Source organism: Pteropus alecto, unplaced genomic scaffold (genome assembly GCF_000325575.1).
Source record: "Pteropus alecto unplaced genomic scaffold, ASM32557v1 scaffold25, whole genome shotgun sequence".
NCBI lineage: Eukaryota > Metazoa > Chordata > Mammalia > Chiroptera > Pteropodidae > Pteropus > Pteropus alecto.
The window spans coordinates 18,630,047-18,655,491 of record NW_006441955.1 but is presented as its reverse complement, the minus strand read 5'-3'; the positions used below and the strand labels follow the sequence as shown (position 1 = coordinate 18,655,491).

The window sequence follows — 25,445 nt, the reverse complement described above, 5'->3', positions numbered from 1 at the left end:
AAGAGTGGAGAGAGAAAATATAACATTCTTTCTCTAATTTTTTCTTCTACTTGTCAGGTTTTAGTCTATCCAGGGTGAAAACGTTCCATTTTCCTACTAATGATTGCTTTTTTATTGTGCCATGTAGAGAGTAGACCAAACAAATACTTGCTAAATGAATGAAAGGATATATAACAAAATCTCTGCTCTACTTGATAAAGCTTTTAATGAATAAGAGAATAATTATTTTAAAACTACTGATGTGCCTATACACTTGCTTTTCCAAAAGAATGGAACATTTTCCTTTATACCTGACTAGGGCTCACTCCTTTGCTTCCTGTAAAGATTCTGCTCAGAGGTCACACCTCAGGCCCTTCCTAAGTATCTATCTTTACCATTGCTAACACTCTGTTCTCTTACCTGCTTAATATTTAAATAGCAATTACCACTATGAGAAAAGATATAAGTGGGAGAGGCATGTGGTATTTGTAGATTACATATCAAAAAGCAGTTTTTGTTAACCATAATATAGAAAGTGTTTATCTATAACCTTCAGTTTCATCTATTGTCGGTCAACCTTAAACATCCAAACTGCTATAATTCTAAACTATAGTAGTCCTTTATATGGGGCCGTACTCCTTATCTTTGTATCTTTGCTAATGTACCTTTGAGATGCTTATCTTGCTGTGCCTTATTTTCTCATTTATAATGTCATAATAATAGGACCTACTAAGGTTTAAATGAGATAATGTACATAAAGTGACTGGTACATAAAAAATACAGTGTTGTTATCATTGCAATAGCCTCCTGGATTTCTTGTTTTCAGTCTCACTCTCTAAATCATTGTCATTACCAAGAGTTAACTTTCCACAACACAGATCTTATTATGTCACTCACAGTATTTAATGACTCCTCATAGCCCTCAAGATTCAGTATAAATTTCTTAGTACAACATACAAAAGCCTTTTGAAATCTTACCACTGAGTATCTATATAAGACCTCCCATCTCTTTTCAGATTCCTACGCTTTAACAATGATAATAACAAAAACAATTTTCTCCATAGTTTACATTACTGTTCACTCTTAGTGTTAAACAGTTCTGAGTTTTGATAAATGCATAATGCCATGTATCCACCATCACAGTATCATATAGAATAGTTTCTTGCCCTTAAAATCTCCCAAGCTCTACCTATTTTATTCCTACTCTGCTTCACCTGTGGCAACCACCAGTTTTTTTTTTTACTGTAGTTTTACCTTTTCTAAAATGTCATATAATTGGAATCAGAGTATATAGCTTTTTCAGACTGGCTTTTTTTCACTAAACATATGCATTTTAGTTTATTTCTTTTTGTGGCTTGAGAGCTCATTTCTTTTTGTCACTGAATAATATTTCGTGATAGATATATACCATTTCGTTTAACCATTCACCTTTTGAAGGACACCTCAGTTGCTTCTAGTTTTTGGCAGTTATGAATGAAGCTGCTATTTGTGTGCGTGTTTTTGTGTGGACATAAGTTTTCAACTCATTTGAGTATAAACCTAGAAACCCTATTACCAGATCACATGGTAAGACTATGCTTAACTTTATAGGAAATTGCTGGACTGTTTTCCAAAGTGGATGTACCATTTTCATTCCCACCAGCAATGAATGAGTTCCTGTTGCTCCACATCTTTGCCACCATTTGGTATTATCAGATTTTGGGAGTTTATTCTAATAGATGTGTAGTAGTTTCTCACAGTTGTTTTAATTTGCTATTTTTTAATGACATGTGTATCAACTTTTCATATGCTCATTTGCCATCTGTATATTTTTGGTGAGGTGCCTGTTCAGATTTTTTGCCTATTTTTAACTGGATTGTTTGTTTCCTTATTTTTGAGCATGTTTGTCATTTACCTTTTCATGCTACATGTCTCTGCTCAATAACTGATGGTTCAATAAATAAGTGACATATAAAAGAGGCCAGTAGCCTATTGGTGATGGTTCTTAAAATCAGTGTTATATGAAGTTTGGATAAAAGCTACAAAGTGTTTTTCTGACATAAAGTAATTGCAGAAATGATTATTACTTTTACTAAATTGTCCCTTGTACTGGCCTACACATTGTTGTATTTTTAAAAATATACTGATTTTTTAAAAAGTCCCCTCATTATCTTTATTAGTATCCCCAAATAGTATTACCTAAAATTCTGAATTATGTTCAAAAGATATTATCAAACATGGATTCTTTCTTATGTATGAGATATCATAAGAAATATTTTATATGAAATATATGAAATAATAAATATGGACGTGTTTATATGTTATGCGGAGTTCTACATATTTATTTAAATAGCATCTCTTATGTACCTTTCTATGTTTCTTCTAGATATTGTACTAGGTACCAAGGAAGCAAAATGACACTTTGAACAATTCAGTCGCATAAGCATTTTAACATGAGTTTTATTCAAATTTATTTATTAAGTATTGCATATGTTAGAAGTGCTGTCAAAAGCATGGTGGTGTGAGAGATCGCCCCTGATCTCTCCCCTTGAAATTACAAGCTGAACACCTACAGTCCAACAGATAACACCCAACCTGCACACAAGCTCGTCTGAGGAGTCTGCGCATCAGACATCTGAAGGTGGGCAAATCACAGTAGCTGGGAGGAGAAAGGGAAGCAGGTGCTGCAGAATGCAGCCCGGAGCTGCTCGCAGGATGAGGGGGAAGGGAGAATTACACAGTGTTTTTCTGACTCTTTGAAGTCCAAAACATTCCTGCCTGAGTGATCAGCATATTCCATGTGTTGGAGCCCAGTAAGCAAGGCAGAGAGCAAAGCAGAGACTGAGTATGGAGGGGCAACAGCTGTGTCTTAGCAACCCCCATTGCCAGGCAGAAATCTGAGTCACAGAGCCTGGCCACCTCCTTCTACCATTCCAGAGCATGCAACCTCAACTCTTGTACTCAGGGGAATCTGCAGCCGTCAAAACTGAAACACACAGTGCAGCTGGTCCTAGTGATAGTAGAGGAGATATAGAAGCCAGACAGTTGAAGCTTGAGGGCCAGAATTACTGGAAGGAAAACAGCCACACATAGCACTGGCCTCTCCTGCTCAGTCAGGCTGATTTGGATGGAAACAGCAGAGCATTTCATCTGACTGTTGGGGCAGTACCAGACTTCAGGGCCTTTTCAGAGGCTCGGACCCCCATCGCCCTTCACATTCTCTCACAAAGATGAACCTTGGGATTGAGGCGACCTGGTGACAGAGGGGAGACACAGCTCTTCAGAGAATAAAGGTTATTTTTAACCTCAAAGCAGAGATCCAGGAGGTTTGAGCAGCGCAGAAGGCTTGGGCGCCACCCACTGGAAATCTAAAGAAAAACCTCATCAACCTGCTAACGAGAGATCACTACATAATAAATTTTCTTTTTTTTTTTTTTTAAAGAGTACATTCCCATTAATGCCTAGGTGGAGAAATAGTCCGTCAAAAACCATGAACAACCAAGGTGACAAGGCAACTCAGAAAGAAAATGAAAAATCCCCAGAAAATAAGCTTAAAAGTATAGATATGTACAATTTAAATAATAGAGAATTCAAGATTGCACTTCTGAAAAAACTCAGAGAGATACAAGAAAATTCTGATTGACAGTTCAAAGAGCTTAGAAACAAAATCCATGAGTAACGGGAATACTTAACCAAGGAGATTAAAACTCTAAAAAAGAACCAAATGGAAGTTCTGGAGCTGAAGAACTCATTAAGAGCGATGAAGAATGAAATAGCAAGCTCAGGAAAGAGCTGACCAAATGAAGGAAAGAATTAGTGATATTGAAGACAGAAATCTGGAAATGATGCAGATGGAAGGAGAGAGACTTGAAAGTGGGGAAAAAGTGAAATAACTATGAGAACTATCTGATAATAAAAAAAAAAAACAATACAAGAATAATGGGTATACTAGAGGAGAAGAGAGGGAGAAGGGAACAGAGAGCATATTCAAACAAATAGTTGATGAGAATTCCCCAAAACTACAGAAGGAACTGGATGCTCAAATCCTAGAAGCAAACGGAACACCTATATCTCAACCCAAAAAGGTCTTTTCCAAGACACATTATATTAAAATTATCAAAAATTAATGACAAAAAAATCTCAAGGCAGCCAGGGAAAAGAAGATGCTAACTTATAAAGGAAAACCCATTAGATTATCATCAGACTTTTCATCACAAACTTAACAAGCTAAGAGAGAATGGAACCAAATATGCAAACTATTGAAAGAGAGAAATTACTAGCCAAGAATAATATATCCAGCAAAGTTCTTCTTTAGATATGAAGAAAAAATAAAGACCTTTTCAAATATGCAGAAGCTGAGGGAATTTTCCACCACAAGACCTGCATTACAGGAAATAATGGAGTGGGTCATTCTACCTGACATAAAAGGGCTAAACCATACAAAACTATGAGAAAGATGACTAACAGGCACACAGAAACAGGAAAGTGCAGCCTTTGTTAAAATAAATATTACATTATGGTTAAAGGCAAAAAAAACAACAACAAAAAACCCTTTAAAAAGAAGACAACAGCTACTGCAACCTAGAAATGAATGTACAGCATAAATAGGGATCATTTGAGACAACAAAAACAGTAAAGGGGAGGGGGTGAAGATCTGAATCTGCAAAGGGGAAGAGATAATGTGCACTCAGAAGATAAAGGACTACTCTGTGTGTACACACAACTTTCCTTCACATAAATTTAATGGTAACCACACCAAAAAAATCCAATAGAGACACTGAGCTACCAGAAAACAAGATAAAATGGCTATAGGAGATGTTGAGAATCATGATTTTACTCATATGAGGTATATAAAACTGAAAGCAACAAACAAATGAGACAAACAGACTCATGGACTTGGACAGTAAATTAGTGGTTACCAGAGAGAAGGGGCTGAGGGAGGTAGATGAGGTAAAGGGGATCAAATATTTGGTGACAAAAGGAAATTTAACTTTGGGTAATGAACATAAAATGCAGTATACATATGACATTGAATTGTATACTTGAAACCTATTTGATTAACCAGTGTCACCCCAATAATTTTAATTTAAAAAATAGTTAATACGGTAGCAAGCAAATGTCATATGTTTTCTGAGCTTTCATATTAAGAGTAAAATTTAATTTACTTGCTTAAAAAGAAAAGAATTATATATGTTAAATGATAAACGTGTTACTCCAAGTCTTTATTTCCTCCTTCATATTTATACAATCATAAAAATGTATTTGTTAAGTACATTCGTGCCCATTATTCCTATATTGGAAAAATAGAATCTAGTCTTTTATTTAGATGTATATAACAAAAAGTTAAAATTCTGTCGATTCTTAGATGGTGGTCTCCTTGAAACAATTCTTTTTTAACAGGAGCTTGAAGATCAGTGAGGTTTTATTACCCTGTCAGCGTTGTTAACTGTTACCAATACAGATTAACTTTTACCTGAAACTGAAATATAGGTACTCTCTAGGGTTTTTAGATATCCTTTCTTTTTATAGACCTTAATTATTTTGTGAAAATACCATTTATTATTTTCTCTTCTTTATAAAAGCATTATGTCTGCTGTAGAAAAACTACATCCTATAGCAAACATAAAAAGCCAAAATAACCATCTAGGGTTAATCATTTATATTTTGCAGATTTTTCTGTTTTTTTTTTTTTTGTCTAAATATGTATGTATAATTTGCCTTCTGTGTATTATTTTGAACATATTTAGATTTGTACTGAGTCCTTTCTGACTTCTATTTGTACATTTTTCAGTGTCACTTGAAAAATCTGATTATTTTTAATGACTATAATATTGCACATAATGTTATGTCTACTATAGTTAATATCCAAATATTGATGATAATTTTAAAGTCATCATTTTGGTGTCAGTTCTATAACTTACTTAGAAAGGTATGCCTAAACAAAATAACTTAATAACCAACTTCAAAGAAGAATGTTAGAAATAATTCTGAAAATTTTAAGTGACAGCATTTTTATTAGCAGCAACTTAAGAATATATCATCACAAATGATATATTCACTAGAGATATTGCAGCTGTTTCATTAGATCAGATAAAATAGTAGAGTTAAAAAGGAGTTATTAATTATTGCCTTGTGGTTGCATGACCCTGGCAGAACAGTATTATAGGAATGTTTTGGGTTGATTCATCAAAAACTGAAGGAAAGTAAAAGGTGCCAGAGTTTGAAATAAAAGAATGCTAAATTCTAAAGGAAACCAAACTGTTAAACTGATAGGAAAATTGATAAGTGGATAACTTATTAAACAAGCCAAATTAGTTTAGAAAGCCTTATTTAAAAGGGAAATATGGGTGTAAGGCTATCCTTCCATATCTTGAAGAGAGCAGTTTGGTTAGTGTCCATTTGTGGATTTAAGTAAATAGGTCTAGGACTACTAGGCCTCAAGATGTCATGCCTTCTATTTTAGGGTAATGAAGATTTGTCTTATTCCGTATGTATAGTTATGACAAGATAAAAAGTATAAAATAAACAGTATATTTACCAAGGTTTTAAACAACCATCTTCAAGTATTCTGATAAATTAGCTTGACTGTATTTTGATTACTAGTTGTCTTAATGGAATTTACTGTGATATTCTAAACAGCTAATAAGAATCCAGATTTTAATAACAAATAATTCCAGAAAGAAACTGTGCTTCCAGGTGAGTAGATCATCAAAACAAGCTAATTCTTAAAAATGAAAGCAAGAGGAAAATGCCTTGATCTAGATGTAATGGCAGAATCTCGAGGTGAACATTTAATTTTCAGTAAACTGAAATCCAGTGAAGCCTACCTCTTTGGATTATAAAATAAGGAACTAATTAATTGAAAATCCCATTCCTATTTCTTGATCTGTTAAAGTAATTCTAAACTTTAGTGTCTCAGTCTCTTGAGATGTATATCTCAAGTTATTATCAATGCCAAAGTGTTTAATAAAGCGGTGCAAACTTAAATGTATCCTTATATTAATGACATTCATGTTCACTCACATTTTAATACGTTTCTTGAGTAGGAGAGGAAAAGTGTTAGCTAATAAGTGAATATCATCTGTCATAGACATTGTCACAGAAAAAATACAGATTGGAAAGAATGGAATTGCTGGACGTATAATAATATGTGTATATTTAACTTTATAATTCACCGAATCGTCTGCCCCTAGTAATAGAGATTCAGTTGCTCTACATCATTACCAGTACTTTTATTGTCTGTCTTTTGAATATTAGCATTCTTGTGGTTGTGTTATACTACCACCTTATGGTTTAACTTACATTTCCTTCATGACTAATGATGTTGAGCATCTTTTCAACTGCTCATTAGCCATTAGTATATCTTTTGCCAAGTGTTCAGGTTTTTTGGTCTATTTTTTAAATTGGACTATTTGTCTTATGAGTTATGAGTCATTCTCAGATATCCATCTATATTGATATCTACCTAATATATTCTATTCTGAGGCTTGCAAGTAGAGTGAATTTTCACTCTACTTGCAATTTCTCAATTTCTTTAGAAAATTATAGAATTTAAATTTTGACGAAGTTGTTTATCAATTTTTTTTTTTTAATGATTTGTACTTTTTCTGCACTAAGAAATTTTATCTATCCCGAGGCTATGAAGATTTTGTCCTCTGCTTTTTTTCTCAGTATTTGATAAGGGCCTTGCTGTCTATTGTGGAAGCCTGTAGTCACATACGCCTACTTAAATTTTAATTAACCAAAATTAAATAAAATTAAAAGTTCTTCAGTCACTTTAGCTACATTTTAAGTATTCACTAGCCATATGCTACCATATTGAATAGTGCAGGTAGTGGGATATTTCTGTCATTGCAGAAAGTTCTGTTGGGTGGTGGTGTTTAAAGATATTATCTACCCTATGAGATATATATTACATATATACATATGTATGTAATATGGATATTTGTCTATTATATATGCACATATATGTGTACACGTGTACACGTGTATATATGTATATATACACATAAGATTACTTTTATATGTTGCATCATTTGTATTTTAAAAATTGGCATCCTTTATTTTTAATTTAAATTCCGTCTTTGCTACTTACTAGCTATATAATTCTAGGTCAATTATAATTTTCTCTGTGTCCTATTTTTCTCATCTATAAAATGAGGATAGTGATAGTACCTACCTTGCAGAATTGTTATGAGGTTTGAGTTAGTATTTTAGAAAATCTCCTAGTAGTTGTAAATGTTGTCTATTATTATTATTAGCTATTATTACCAGTGCTTTCTAAGACTTTACATACTTTTATTATAAAAGTTATAACAGTACGTTATAAATGTTGATTTCCATGCCTTCTTTTATTCTCTTAGCATAACGGTACAGTCCATTCTTTATTTGTCTTGTGTATGTACCACAGTGTGCTGTGTGGAGTAAATATAGTTGAATAAAGATGAAAGTGAGATATAATATGTAAAATACATATTACATATTCTGTTTTTGAATAAATTTTCACTCTACTTGCAATTCATTGCTATTTGACTTAGTTGAAGCTGTGTTTTTTTAAAGTTTTAGCAATTGCTTTTCAGTAAATAAACTGTAACTTATAGTCAGTAAATAAAATGTAACTTAACATTTTCTTGTTTTCTTTTCTCTTTTTGGTCTGGTTGTGGTGGAAATAGTACCTCAGTGTGTCTGGAGAATAAATGTGGATATCCCTGAGGAAGCTAATCAGAATCTTTCATTCAGTGCTACTGAACGATGGTGGGAGCAGACAGATTTGACCAAGCTAATCATATCCAACAATAAACTTCAGTCACTTACAGATGACCTCCGACTCCTGCCTGCACTCACTGTTCTTGATGTAAGTTGACTGATTATAGATATGGATCATTAGTTGAAGAGACTCTAAATCTAAATTTAGGCTTTGATAAGCAGAAAACCCATGTTCAGTTGATAGAATGCAAATGAGAATAAGAAATTATCATTAGGCATAGCATAATGGTTTAAGATTGCAGAATTAGAACACGAGGCTTCAAATTCTGACTACTACTTGATAGCTGTATAACCTTGGGAAAGTTACCTCTTTGTGCCTCAGTTTTCACGTAGAAACCAGGACTCATGTTACTACTTATTTTTAAAAATTGTTCTTAAAATGAGCTAATAGAATAGGAAAAGGAGTTAGAATGAAATGAGCTAATAGATACAAACAGATTTGGTATTTAACAAGTGATTACTGCTGCTTTTGTTTTTTATTGCTATTATTTCTAATATCATCATTCCAGACGTTAAAGCAAAAACAGTTGACCCTTGAACAATGCAGGGGTTAGGGCCACCAATACCTGTGCAGTTGAAAATTTATGTATAACTTTTGACTCCCCAAAAACTTTACTACTACTAATCTGCTGTTGACCAGCAGGCTTACCAATAATATAAATAGTAGATTACTATATATTGTGCATGTTATATGTATTATATACTGTATTCTTACAATAAAGCAAGATAAAGAAAATGTTATTAAGAAAATCATAAGGAAAATACATTTACATTATTTACTAAGAAAAATCTATGTATAAGAGGATCCATGCAGTTCAAACCCGTGTTGTTCAAGTTAACTATACTTACAATTAATTATGTTTATTTAACTTATCTTTCACACCGACTTAAATTATTGAACTTAAATTTTTGTGTGTTTATTCAGGGACTATGTTTTAGTCTCTAGTTGCCATGTCATGTGGTAAAGTAAAGCATGAGTAGTTTATGTCGCAGTCTTCAGATTTCTGATGTTCTTAGGGACATCAAAAATCTTTTAATTCATGTCTGAAAAAGTATTATCTAGTCATATTTCTAGAGAAGTTTTTATTTTATTCATTTGTAAATGAATGGATTGGCTTAGGTGCTCTCTAAGATTCCTTGTACCTTGAAAACAATGATTCTTTGACAACATGAGAAAAGGCTCCCCCTCCCCTTTCATTTATTTTTTTGGTTGACATAAACCATGCTATCAGAGGGCCATTGTTAGATTCTAACACTCTCATTTCTCATCTGAGATTGAAATTCCACTCAATAAGGTGAAGTTTGTTTTTTACTTTTAATATTTAATATTCATAATTTCTGAAAAGCAGTTTGGTCTATTTCAAACTCCTTTTCCTATTCTATACACAGAACAATTTCCAATAGTTCAACTCAATGCTATGGAATTAGAAGAACAAGATTATTGTTGAAGAATTTTATACAACAGCAAAGCTCATGTATGGTTCATTATAAGACTAAGATACTGACTGTGTCTTTTAATAACTTTTAGATACATGACAATCAGCTAACATCCCTTCCTTCTGCTATAAGAGAATTAGAAAATCTTCAGAGACTTAATGTCAGGTAAAATTTAAACTTATTTATTTCAATATTGCTAGTATAGAGTGTAAGTCTAATATTCTTTAAAAATTAAAAACCTTTTTAACACTAGAAAATATTTTTGCATTTTTCTTAGGTTATTTTTGTTTACTTTTTGTTTTGAAATTGCCTACATGTTTTCTGGTTTTAAAATTTAGAGCCAGTTGATTTTTTAAAAAATACTTTTTGTTTTATTTTTATGAAACGATTTTAAGTGTTTTTTTTAGAAAACCTCTGTTAATATCTCAAGTTTTAAGTTACTTTGACATTATAAAAAATATCTAGGTGTTAAGTAATACGAAGAAATTTAAAACAATTCTTTCATTAATGATGAAAATTTCATAGTTTTGATATTAGTGGTTTTTAATATTTTCTGAGGACTCCTTGGGTTCTATGAATATGAATCTGGTATTCATTGATAGGTACATACATGGGAGGCCAGGTGGCTAAAGCTCTTGCTAACTCTCTTTGCCCTTCATTACACATCCAGACTTTCAAGAAAGAATAACTGCCTTATATGTTATATATACACAGATTAGGGAAAAATGAATGAGGGAATATTTCATTTAGGAGAAGAACAAAAAGGTTTATTCAAAACATAGTTTGAAAATTATGGTTTATAAAATAGATATTGTTACAGACCTATTTAACACACCATAGTCAAGTCTCTGTTTTCTGTAGGTATGTTAACTGTTTTGAGGTAAAATAGTGCTTCAAATAATAATCCTTATCTTGTGAAAAACTTAAAATGACCGCAAATCAACAAAAATATCTGTACATAAAAAGGTGCTAATTGTTTAGAACTACATTAGAACTTTTTCCCTTATAAGTCAAAGGCATGGATGTGGCCTGCAAAGGCAAGAATAGAGTTCAGAGGAAGAGGTGAGGTAGTATAGAGTGGGTGTGACATTAGCTTTAGCTTCCAACTCTTAAGATTATGAGCATGAGGGTGGAGGAAATAGATGAGGAAAGGAAATTGAGGACATATATAGCAGAATTACATCTCTGTCCAACTAGATCCCTAGCAAATATACAAAGATTTCAATTACATGATAATAACCAATTTTTGACAATTTTTAGTGGTTCTTATTTTAGAACACATCTTTTGGCATTTTAGTTTTAACTAGTTTTATTTTAATACAACTTAAAGTTATTGTTACCCCATTATATTTCCCATTTCCCTGCTATTTGTTAAGTAATTGTATATGGCATGAAAATAGAGTGGAATTCCTAAGTGATAAATCTAGGAACAGGATAACTCATCTCTTAATTATCAGAGCATGTGTCATCCTTAGTGACTTGAGACCTCTCTTAAACCAATATGTTGACTATATAGAAAGACTGAGCCAAAAGTTAAGACTAAATACAAAGAAGAGTGGAGTTTCGTATTATTTTCAAATTGACATACTCGGCCCTTAGACAGAAATAACTATTTTTATCTTGAGTGCTGAGTTTAAAACATAATCCTCATAGATGTCACTCCTTTTGTAATGTATGTGTGCACATCTTTGTCAAAATTCTAAAGTTCAGATATAGTATCTGAGTTTTCACATTACATGTAAAATCAAGAGTTGATTATAAGAAAACAATCAAAAGTTCACAAATTATTTGTTTGAAAACTTTTATTTATTGTTTTTCTTTGAGACCCTCAATTCAGTAACTTTAGATTCCTATTTTAATGTGTGTGTATACTTTTAGGATATGAAGTTAGATAAATATTTAAAATTAGTAAGCATATTTCATATTTTAATGAGTCCATGTAGTTAGTAAAAAAAATGCCTTTATAAGCATTTAATAAGTTGTCACCAAATTACTCAGCATTTATTTTATTAATAGCCATAACAAACTGAAAATACTCCCTGAAGAAATTACAAATCTAAGAAACCTAAAGGGTCTCTATCTCCAGCATAATGAACTAACTTGCATACCAGAGGGATTTGAACAACTTTTCAATTTAGAAGATTTGGTAAGTTGTGGTTTTTCCACTTGTTATGTAATTTGAGGTTGGTGGGATATTTTCATCAGAATTTGGATTTATAATTGAAATCATGTGAACTTGGACTGGTGATTATGTAACTAAATTATCAGAAACTATGCATTTTAATTAGATTTCTAAATTAGTCATTGTAAATTTGTTTTTCCTTTGTTTTCTTATGAAATTATCTTAGGTTTTAATTTAGGAATAGAGTTTGAGAGAGGGGTGATGAAGATAACTTTGTTATTCTGAGGCTTTTATGACTTAGCAAAATAGAAGAAAGGTGTCTTTAGAGGATATCAATTCCATTTTCTATATTTCACTTCCTCCCTATAGGCCCTATAGCCCTCTCTCCTCTGAGTGTCCCCTCGGTACCTAGATAATCCCTTTAAGATCTGCCTTTTTTTGTTGTTTTTCAAAATTTTTATTACATCTACGTCACCTCTTAGAGATAACTATAAAGCAATATAAATATTATTTAAATCATATTAAGTACTATAAAAACAATAGGTATTGTGTGCTTTGCATATGGCAAAGTAGATAGTTTTATCCCCTAATGCAGATAAGAAACTTGGCTTATGAAAAAGAAGTAACTTATCAGAAGTCATTCAACTAGTAAGTAAAGAATTCAGGATTTTAACATAAGTCAGTTTGACATCAAGGTGTTTCCCTTTTTTTTCTGCTTTACCACTGAAGGAGTAAAATTCCACTGTAAGGTATCCTATCTGAAAGACTTAAACTGTATTAGATCAGATGTTCCAATATATAATCTCTACTCCACATAGTTATATTATGTTCTTGTTCTTTTCACTATTACGTGTTTTAATAAATGTATTTATGTCATTTTAACCTTTATTTTTCATTAAAGGAAAAATTATTTCTTTTACTCTTTTTTTTTTTTTTGTAAATACATCCTCCTTGATATTTCCCTTATCTGCTCTAATGCTGAAATTACAATATGTGCTTTCTTCAGTCATTCCTTCATTATTTCTGTCTTCCAGTCTGATCATATTGGAAATAAGGTTTGGAAAATAAAAGTCATAGGTAAATAAAATGAATGACAAAAAAGGAGGAAGCCGTCAGATTTTGTGGTAAAAGACAGCAATTAAATTTTTTTTTAAAGAGTCTATTTAGAATAGAAAGGAAACCTTCTAATAGACTACAGCAGTTCCCAGTTGTTTCATCTTTTATAGGTTCCCTGGTTCCAAGTAGCATAATGAAAGGATGTTTTAGCTGGGAATTGTTTAAGGACTCAGTATCAAATAAATGATAATGTGAGCAACAGTATATTAAAACAGTATATTATATTAAAAGAATAAGCATCTGTAATAATATATGCTAATATATTTTTAGTTATATAAAAACTGTTTAACATAATGCTACTAAATAAATATTGAAGAAATGACATCATAAATATTAATTTATATTTAATGTACTTATATTTTATATCTAATTTAATTATTAACTGTAATAATGAAATGTTTAACTTTATTAGTAATTCTGTTGATTTGGGTTCTTTAAAAATGTCAAGATTTTGTGAATTAATATCTTCTCTGTTAGAAACTTTTAATTTTAATTTTTATTGGAACAATTTTAGGTTTTTAGAAATGTAAAGGTAATACAGAGAGTTCTCATCTTCCCTTCACCCAGCTTTCCTAATGTTAACATTTTACATAACTATGGGACAATTGTAAAAATTAAGAAATTAACATTGGTACAATATTACTAACTAAACTACAGATTTTATTAAAATTTTCCCACCTTTTCCACTAATGTCCTTTTTTTTTGTCTCAGGACCCAATCTACAATACTACATTTCATCTAGTGATCAGTAACTTTTGATATTACACCATATTTATTTATTAGTAATCTGGGAATTCTTAGAGCTGAGAGTATTGATTTGTAGATTATTATATTCTATGTTGTAGATACGAAAATATGTTATTTTATGTTAAAATAATAAATACAGTACATATGTATATATGTACACATATTTTTTTAAAATGCTGAGCCAGCATTTTTACCTTTATCTATCTTCTTGGAGTTACAGAATGTAATTGTTTAATCTTAGACTAATTGAAAGTCTTCAGAGAATAGTTCCTTTGTTATTTCTTTCTTATTGTTGCCACTGGCCCTACCTAACAGTTTGCTGATAGCTAGTAGAGTACTTACACCGAATTTGGATGTCATAAGAATTATCTGATTTATACCATTGTCTTTTCAAGGGAGTTTCAAAAAAAATTCCTCTCATAACTGTTTAAAGGAAAAACAGAAACAATGACTTAAAGAAGCATCGTGGTATAGAGACTAATTAGGCAAGCTTGAATGAATACAAAATAGAGAGTGGAATAGACTTCTGGACTTAGTCAAAGCAGACTTAGGTTATCAGAAGAAACAAGAGGGAATAATTTTTCCTCAAATTAAAACAGCCACTTTGTCAGCTTTATTTTTTTCTTTCAATAATTTTTTTTCTTGCAAAGATGTGTTTCAAATATTAGTTTACCCATACAGTTTCCCCAGTTTATTATAGATACTCAATATACATTGGATAAAGAAATTGATTTTTTTAATTGAAAACAGGAGGCTTTATATAGCACGGCAATATGACTAGAAACCTTTATGTAAAATAATTCTGAAGTCAGAATTCATTGTAATTTCTCTCTGCTGTATTATTGGACACATAATAGGCCCACACAATTTGGAGGTAATGAATGATGATTTGTGAAATCAGTGAATGAGGGTTACAAAACATTACCTCTGAAATAGTTTTTTTAATGTTTCGATTCCTACAAAATTCTGAAATACACTTTAGGGATAATTTACTTAATTTACTCATTCATTTCTTCATTTTATCTTTCTATTTTTAAAGGATCTTTCAAACAATCGCCTTACAACTATTCCTGCTAGTTTTTCTTTATCCAGTCTGGTGCGACTCAATCTTTCCAGTAATCAACTGAAGAGTTTGCCGGCAGAAATAAGTGGAATGAAAAGTAAATCTTCTTTGTTTTAAAAATACATAAATTTTAAGTTGATGCAACTCACATTTAGAAAAGTAAATTTTAATACAGTTAGTTACAGAGAAGTAAAATAATAGGTTTTATGGTGGTAAATGCCAACAGTAGCAACTAGTCTTGAGGTTTTTGAAGTCCAGTAGAACTAATATTAAGGGATAAAAATATTTAAGGTACATTTTAGTACCTTTAAATAAATATACTTAATCATTGTAGAATTCTTATTTAGAGTCTGAAATCATTATGACTTTTTTGTTTAAAAGCAAACTATTATTACTTCTTGGTTGATGACCACACTGTGTGTCAACTGTAGACTATTTACCTTACCTTTTTTGCTAATCATACATAAGCCCTCTTCATTTTTTTTTTTTAACCTCCCTTTTGTGGAATAAGTCGTAGAAGTGATTTTGTACAGTTGATTATAGATCATTTTGTGATGAATTTGTAAAATTGTGCTGTTTTTCTTTAGAGTAATAGCTATTTGTCATTTGTAATAAGAATGCATAAGTTAAACCTGCCATAAATCGAATTACATTTTAGGAGAGCTTTTACTTGTGATACCAGTCGTTGAGTGCTTCTCTTTGCCATTTTTCAATAAAGCTATTAGGAAGTAGAGTTAAAGATAAAATATGGTATCTGGAGTGAGTATAATAAGAAGCATGGATTTTTTTTTTCATAAATCGAGTGGAAATATCTTGAGATATAGGAACAGATAGAAAAACCAATAGAGAAATATTTTGAATTTACAGCAATTTTTCTAGTATATTATATAATTAATGATCACATACTTTCTGTTCTTCAGCCATGACAATGATATTTTTAAGCTATCTCCAGTAGGACATTTAGTTGTTATTTAGGACTGGATCCTAAGAACAATATCTAACATTTGTATGGTTCTTTGTAACTCAGAATGCTTTTACATATACAGTCTTGCCTTCACAACCTTTCTATAAGTTAAGTGAGATGCGTATTACTTACATTTTAAAGATTCATAAACCTAGGCTTAGAAATTATATTGGAAATTGTAGAGCCAGGGCTTGAAACCTTTTATTCCATCCTTATTGCTCTTTCCACTACATACTGCTTATATTCTCTGTCAGCGCTCTTAGATTCAAGCAATTGTGAAAACTACAGTCTCTAACTTTAAAACAAGTTTTTCTTTATAGAATTTACTGGATTTGTGGTGGATCAGATTATGACATTTTTTCTTAATGCTCTCACCAAATAATACATAAATTATTATATTATTAGTTGAAAGTAGTACTGTTAGTTTTGTTTTGGAAAGCAGTTATCTCCTTTAAACACTGAAAGCAGCAGACTAAGCTAAGACGTTCTATGAACTCAGTCTTGAATTATATTAAAATTGACAGGTTCAAAGTACAGGAGAAAAGTTGTAAAATGCATATAGCCTACTCAGACTAGAGGGTTGAGAGTAAATTGTGGAAAATTGTGGCCATCATAAGTGAAAGAATCTGTATTATGGATTAGGTAGAAAATTGCTTATTGAAGTCTTAAGGGAAGGAAGACCTTTACTTTTCTTCCAATTCTGTTTTCTGTTCTGCCTTTTAAGAAAGAAAGATCCAGGAAGTAAGAGAGAAATTTAGAGAAATGTTCTGCAAGTTAGAATATTTTTGTCAAGAGTATTAGCTAAGGTGTTAGAGAAAGCATGTAATTTAAAAAAGAAAAAATAGAAGAAGAAAGGAAGGAAAGAAGACAGTGAGAGAGGTAGTATGGATGGATGAAGAAAAGGAGGGAACACATAAAAATTCAAGGCTTTTTGACAGAAAGTTAACTTGTCTGTTTTAAATAGAGATATGTCTAAGCTACTTGAGATCCATTTATACAACTAATATGCATGCCTATTTGTATGTCTAACTGCCTTAAGCTTTTTCTTTTTAAAAATGTACAATTATAGAGGGAAATAATAATCTCATAGTGTATAATTTATACATTTTAGAGTACTTTAACAGAGTAGTAAAGCACTTTGTTTTTTAAATGTTACAAAAATGACCTGGACTATTACTAAACGGTAACTTTAATATTAATTCTCTTTAATTATAGTGAAATATAAAAAAAAAAAAAAATTTAGTTTACATTTATTTAATTCAGTTGTATTCAAGGTTCTTGATTATTATAGCAGTATAAAACAGCACAGCTTCATAAGTTCTCACGATTATGTATACATTCTTTGAATGTATATACAATTATACACCAGTATTTTTTTTCTCTATTAAAGTATTTTTGTTTTTCACTAAATATATGTTACAGGATTAAAGCATTTGGATTGTAATTCAAATCTGTTGGAAACTATACCTCCTGAATTGGCTGGCATGGAATCACTAGAATTGCTTTATTTGCGGAGGAATAAATTACGGTTTTTACCAGAATTTCCTTCTTGTAAATTATTAAAGGTACTATTTAGTTGATTATTAAATAACTGTGTATTTTCCAAAAGTTAATTACAAAAATGAAATTTTAAATCTTGTATTACTTTGAAAATATATATTAGTAATAAGTGCTATGTTTTTCCTATATTAATATTTTTCAGAATTTTAATATTACTAAATACATTAATGGTATTGTTAGTAGCAGATTTTTTAAAAAAGAAATAATCAACTTAAAAAAATGAAATTTGTCCATTTCATCTGGTGAGTATTTTATAACTAGAGAAGTAATAGACGATGATGCTCACACAGTAGGTTGGGGCCATACTGTAGGAAACCTGAAATAGGAGAATACTAAAAAGGAATATGTATCTAATTCTATAAGTTGCCACCTTTCATGTTTACCTGGTCATAATCAGGTGTGTTTAAAGTTAATTACTTTTAGTTTTAAGTATTTAGCATTAACTTTGTCTTTTAAATTCACCACGCTTTGCTTGCTTTTATGTATACTTTTACGCATTAGTGTTAAAAATAATTTTTTAAAACAGAATGGTGACAGTGCTAAAAGGAACTGAAAAAGTTATTTATAAGATTATTTGTCTGATTATAGGTTCTATTATTGGGAAATCAGCATATATAATAATCACTAGTGAAAATGTGGAATAACAAACTGATTATAATATAAATAACTTTTTAAACTTATTGATTTGTTTTAAAACTTTAATCTTTCATCAGTATAATCTTGGATTTGTAATTCTATAAATGTAACTACTAAATCAGTTCTCTGCTTCGGTTTTATGAACTTTGAACTTTCTGCCAGGTTAAACCTTTATTTTTAAATTACCAGAAAATTCTTGAAAAATTTTTTATAACCTTTTTTCTTTAGCTATAGATGGCTTAATTGAAAACTTAAGCACTTTAGTCATTAGAAAGTTAAGTTTTTTCCATGTGTTCTTCAATGATTTCAAATTAAGATTTTGATTTGATTTTCATTATCCAGTATAAAATTTAATACAAAAATATACATGATTGATCTTTGGTTTTATAGGAATTACATGTAGGTGAAAACCAGATTGAAATGTTAGGGGCAGAACATCTTAAGCATCTGACTTCTATCCTTGTGCTAGACCTGCGGGATAACAAGTTAAAATCTGTTCCAGAAGAAATTACACTATTACAATCATTGGAAAGGCTTGACCTAAGCAACAATGATATTAGTAGGTAAGTTTAAAGGTCAGATGAATAAGAAATCATGTCTGTATTTAGTTATTATAATTCACAAGTTAAAATATTTGTAAAAATCATGTAGCGATCTTTTTTCTAAATTAAATTAAATAAATATTTGTTGAGCAGATATCATGTGCAGATCTACAAAGTATAATTAGATTCTGTCCTTGGCAGCAAGTTTAATATGCTAATAGAATCAGATGCATTTAACAAGTTACTCTAAACCTACTAGTAAACTTCCAGAAGGCTGCATTTTTATCTGTTTTGTTCACTGCTCTGTCTCTAACTCCTAGATTAGTGCCTGGATACAGAGAAGGTGCCTGATAAATATTTGTTGAATTTGTTAAATGAATGCAAAGCCATGGAGAGATATAAAATGCTTTGGGGGCTTAAAGGAGATATAGGAATCACAATTTGAGAGGAATCAGGGCAGACTTTGTGGAAGAAGTAACACTTTTAGATGATCTTTAAGACTGGGACTAGGGTGAGGCAAGTTAATTGCCTAGATTGCAAAATTTAAGAACACACTGAGTTTCAGGGTCATGCTTCACTCTAGTCCCACCACGTGATCTTTAAGGATGACTGTAATTTTCAAGTGTGCATGTAAGATGGTTGGAATGATTCACTTGTCAGGTGGAAACTGCACAAAAAAAAAACTTTGAAAATTCAGAAAATTTTTAAGGATGTATTTAGAGAACAGCAAGGAATTAAGTTGAGCTGGTAAAAAAAGTACATGTAGGGGGATGGTGAGAATTTAAGCCTTGAAAGATAAGTTGAGGCCATATGGAAGAGGACCTTGAAATGCCTGTGAAGTGTCAGTTTCCATTGGTTAAGAGGTGGGGAGCTACTGAAAGATTAAGAACTGAACCAATTTGATTTTAATCTCATTAAAAAATAAATTGGTGATAGTGGGTTTGATACATTGGATAGAAGTGATTTTGTAGGTGAGAAATCTAAATAAACTCTATTAGGTTAGTCTAATAACATTTAGCACTAAGGAGCATTTGCTATGTCCAATTCACTGTGTTGACAGCTTTGTAGATTTCCCATGTAATAAGGACCTGAACTGTGGTGACGATAAGAATGGAAAAAAGAGGAAAGATGTGAAAGTTGTAATGAGTTAGAATAAGTAGTACTTAGCATTTGATTGTCTGTGTTGGAGATGGGGAGGAGGGTAGTGAAGAAAGAATCATAAAATGTTATAGAACCATAATATTTAGAAATGGAATTATTTTATATATAGATATAAAAAAAATAAGACTTACCTAGGATTATACACCAGTTAGATGTCTGAGGTTTTGTGTTTGGAAAAAAGCAAATATTTTAAACAAAAACTATGGTAAATAATATTAAATAAAGTAATTAGTACCAATATTTCTGATATATATGTTCCTCTTTCTCCAGAGCTTTGGATATAGAGGGTACATGTATCACAGGGCCTAGAATATAATGGCACTTAATATATATTAGTTTCTTTCCTTCTTTTAACCCCATACTTTCTACTATTAGACAATTCTATTCATTTTATACCTCTCCAGAATCTCATGTAACGGATAGTACTAAACCCTATATATACTGTTTTTTCCTATATATACATACCTATGATAAAGTTTAATTTATAAATTAGGTACAGTAAGAGATTAACGACATCTATAATAAAACAGAACAATATTACTATAATAAAAATTATATGAATGGCTTTGGGGCCATTATTAAATAAGGATTGCTTAAACACAAGCACTGTGATCCTCTGACAGTTGAGTTGATAACCGAGACGACTACTAAGTGACTAATGAGTGGGTAGCGTATTCAGTGTGGATACTCTGGACAAAGGTGTGACTCAAGTCTAGGACAGGATTTGCTGGACTGCGTGAGATTTCATCATGCTACTCAGTACAGTGCAAAATTTAAAACTTATGAACCGTTTATTTCTGGAAATTTCGATTTAATATTTTTGGACCACAGTTGACCACGGGTAACTAAAAACTCAGGAAGTGAAATCGAGGGGAAGGGGGACTGCTCTACAGATTCTGAGGCACCAATGAATCAGAATCTCTAATAATGGGATTGTAGAATTGTTTTGTTTTTTGTTTTAGACAAATCCTAGGAGATTTGGTTGCTGCTGGTTTTCCAGTAATTTGGGAACAACTTTTGCAAAATAAAGTCCAGTCTTTAGCATAAAATTCAAGGGCATCTCATAGTCAGACTTTATTCGCTCTTTATCATTCTGTTTTCTGACTACATTGAATTATAAATGTACTGACTTTTTCTTTGTTTTCGTTCCTTTATCATAAAATACCCCTTTTCTGCCTCACTACCTGATGGAATCCCATTTCTCTTTTTAGGCTTTGCTACTTCTTTCTCTCCCTTGCCTCCTTGCTAATTTCTACATCTCTACTTTCATAGCAACTGTACTTGTTTAACAGCTTTATTACATATATATTTTATATTCATTTGTTGATATATACTTTACATACAATAAAATTTATCAATTTTAGCATACAATTTGATGGTTTTTGAACAAATATATATGTTTGTGTGACCATTGTCACAGTCACATAGAACATTTATGTCTCCCTAAAGTTTTCTCATACCCTTTCAGTTAGTCCCTTTTTCGTACTCCCAACCTCTAGCAATCACTGATATGCTTTGTCATTGTAGGTGTACCTTTTTCAGAATATCATACATGGAATCACACAGTATATAGTTTTAGTGTCTGTCTGCTTTCATGTAGGATATAGCTTTTATAGTTCATTCATGATTATATGTATCAGCAGTTAATTCATTTTTATTTCTGAGTATTAATCCATTATACAACTGTACCACAATTTATTCATCTCTTCACTAGTTAGTTGACAGATGTTTGGATTGTTTTCAGTTTTTTGGCTATCTTGAACATTCATGGAAAATTCTGTCTGGACATTATTTTCATTTCTCCTGGGCAAATAATGTAGGAGTGGGATTACTTAGTTGTATGGTAAGTATATATTTAATTTTAAAAAACTTCACTTTCCAAAGTGGCTGTACTATTTTATATGCTCACTAGCAACATAAGATTATTTCTATTTATTTTATTTTTGTTAGACATATATGTGTCTTTTTCCTTTCTTCAATTGAGAACTCCTTAAGGGCAAGGATCTTGATATCCCTACACCAATGCCGAATATATTGTAGATGCTTAATACATTTTGAGATTGAATATTTACATATGTAAACAGATTTCTTTGTGTGTGTGCCAAAGATAGAAATGATTTTCCTTATTACATGAAAATATGAATTGGGTGGTTAAAGTTTATTTTTTTCTTTTTGTCATTTTTTTCTACATCTCTACTTTCATAGCAACTGTACTATTTACTTGCTCGAAGGACAAAATCAAAACATTTAGTGTCAGTGAGGATGATTATCTTGAATCACTGATTTATTCAAATTTATATTTTGAACATTTACTTTTTAGCACTGGGTAGAGTTTAGCAAGTGTTATAGCTCACATTCTTGTTTAGCAATCACAATAGGACAATTTGGAAACAAATCTAGTTTTTCTTTTAGATGTTCAACATTTATCTCTGGAAAGGAAGTATTCTAGGCACACATAACTTTGGTTTTGTTGACACTATTATATGATACATAGTTTGTTAGTTTTATAGTCCACTCCTGTTGAATTATACTTATCCTTAACTTTTCCCTGAAATCACCTTAATCTTTTATAGTCTGCCCTGTTCATTGGGAAAACTTCATTTGAAATTCCTGGCACTAGAAGGAAATCCTATAAGAACCATTCGAAGAGAAATTATAAATGTAAGCATATTTAGAAATCATCTCTGGTTTTTAAATTTGAAATTCAAATATAAAACTGCAAGATATGTCTCGGTGAATATGTGTCTTTCTCTACCTTTTCAGAAAGGAACCCAAGAAGTCTTAAAGTATCTACGAAGCAAGATTAAAGGTACTTTCTATTTTCTTTTATATTTTGAAGGATTATATGAAAGGTCGGTAAGTGTTAATAGTGCATAATTTTCCATATATGTTGGGTATAAATAATTAGAAGCAATGGTTCTGGGCATACATGGCTCTAATTCTGATTCAATGTTAGGCCATAAGTATGCTGAAGTTATAAAAACATTCTTAAATTTCCAATAATAAGGTTCTATTCTTAATCTTGTTGATTTGTGTTAAAAGTATACTAACTAGAAAATATAACAAAACTTCAATAAGCACCTAGTGGTGTGACTTTGAAAAGTATCATATAAAAATATCATAAAAGTCAAGTTTTATTGGCTAGGTTCTATTGGCTGGGAAGTATATTAACAGGTATTTGAATATCTGCTGCATGCATAGTTTTGCTAAGTTCCAACAAAAATAAAGACAAAACACATTTTCCAGGGTATGTTAATTTAGCATGAACATGCACTAAAGGAGAAAATGATACTATAAATTTAATTTTTAAAGCTTTATTAAAATTGTAATATATCTCAGTTTTTTTTTAATGTACATCACTGCTACATAAACTGGAGCATTAAGAAAAAAATCTGTTTTATGAGTGTATTGCTTTATATACCACCAAACCACTCCAAAACTTAGTGGCTAAATACAGCAACTGTTTATTTAGCTCACATTTGTATAGGTTATGTAGAACCTAGCCTAGCACCATACTGCCTGTCATTTTATGGTAGATGAATAAGATAATTGTATATTTTAGCAATTTCAATTTTCCATCTTGCCCTTTAAATAATTAAAATAATTTCTAAGACTTCCTGTCAATCAAAGAGTTTTTTTTCTTCTCCAGGTATGCTTTCTCCTCCAGAAAATTTGTTTATTCTGATATGAAGCAGTTAGAAGTCATGTCAGAACAGTAAGAGTTTTTAAAGATTTTATTTTTTAGGGTAGTTTTAGGTTTACAACAAAATTGACAGGAAAGTACAAAGATTTCCTGTATATCCTCTACCCACCACATGTGTAGCCTCCCCCATCATCAGCATCACTTACCAGAATGGTACTCTTTTTTTCTTTTTCTTTTTTTCTTTTTACTGAGGATAAACCTACATTGACACATCATAATCACCCCAAGTTCATAGTTACTTTAGGGTCATTCTTGGGTACAGTCTGAGACTTCGACATATATGTAATGAGATATATTCATCATTGTAATATCATAAAAAGTATTTTTACTGCCCTAAAAATCCTTTGCAATCTGCCTCTCCATCCCTGGCATTCTTGTCTCAGTTCTGCCATTTCCAGGATGTTATATAGTTGGAATTATACAGTTTGCAACCTTTTCAGATTGGCTTCTTTCACTTACTAATATGCATTTAAGCATTCCCCATGTCTTTTTATGGCTCAATAGATCATTTCTTCTTAATACTGAATGATATTCTGTTGTCGGGCTGTACCTACTGAAGGGCATTTCAGTTGCTTCCAAGTTTTGGCAATTGTGAATAAAGCTGCCATTTTTTTTTGCACGTGGAGTCTTGTTTTAGCACCATTTGTGGAAAAGAGTGCCTTGCTGCATTGTAGTGCCTTTGCTCATTTGTCAAAAATCAGTTGACCATATTTCGGGGGTCTACTTATGGGCTCTCTGTTCTTTTCCTTTGATCTTTTGTCTGTTCTTTTGCCAATAACAAACTGTCTCAAATACTGTAGCTTTATAGTAAGTCTTGAAGTTAATAACATCAGTCTTCCAACTTTGTTCTTTTCCTTCACTATGGTGTTGGCTATTCTAGTCTTTTGTCTCTCCATATAAACTTTAAGATCAGTTTGTTGATATCAAGAACATAACTTACTAGGTAGGATTTGGGGGGGGATTGTGTTGAATCTATAGATCAGAGAACTGACAGCTTATCAGTATTGAGTCTATCCACAAACATGGAATATCTCTTATTTCGTTCTTTGATTTCATTCATCAGTATTTGTATTTTTCCTCAGATAGTTCTTGTGCATGTTCTGTTAGATTTATACCTAAGTATTTCATTTTGGGGGATGCTAATGTAAATGGTATTGTTTTAAATTTTAAATTCTACTTTTTTTATTGTCAACATGCAGGAAAACAATTTACTTTTGTATATTAATCTGGTATCCTGCAATCTTACTATAATTGCTTATTAGTTTCAGGAGGTATTTTTTGCCATTTCTTTCAGATGGTTTACCTAAATGATGGTGTCATCTTTAAACAAAGATAGTTTAGATGATTCTGTCATCTGTGAATAGAGACAACTTTATGTCCTCCTTCTCAATCTGTATACTGTTTATTTTCTTTTGCTCTATTGCATTAGTAGAGACTTCTAGTATAGTGTTGAAAAGGAGTGGTAAGAAGGGACATCCTTGCCTTGTCCTTGATCAAAGGGGGAAAGCTTAAAGTTTTTCATTTTTCACCATTAGGTATGACGTTAGCTTGTAGGGTGTTTGTAGGTAGTCCTTATCAAGTTGAGAAAATTCCTCTCCATTCCTAGTTTACTTAGTGTTTTTATCACAAGTGGGTGTTAGAGTTTATCAAATGCTTTTTATACATCTATT

General features: G+C 31.4%; 1 protein-coding gene across 1 annotated transcript in view; it reads left to right on the top strand.

Moving 5' to 3' along the window:
* LRRC40 (leucine rich repeat containing 40) overlaps window positions 1-25,445 on the top strand; it is a 41,593-nt gene that overhangs the window by 786 nt on the left and 15,362 nt on the right. Inside the window, 8 exon segments of the mRNA XM_006919314.3 lie at window positions 8,631-8,812; window positions 10,253-10,326; window positions 12,178-12,307; window positions 15,186-15,306; window positions 17,596-17,738; window positions 18,760-18,932; window positions 22,646-22,733; window positions 22,836-22,881. Of these exon segments, the coding sequence (XP_006919376.1) occupies window positions 8,631-8,812; window positions 10,253-10,326; window positions 12,178-12,307; window positions 15,186-15,306; window positions 17,596-17,738; window positions 18,760-18,932; window positions 22,646-22,733; window positions 22,836-22,881 (957 nt within the window).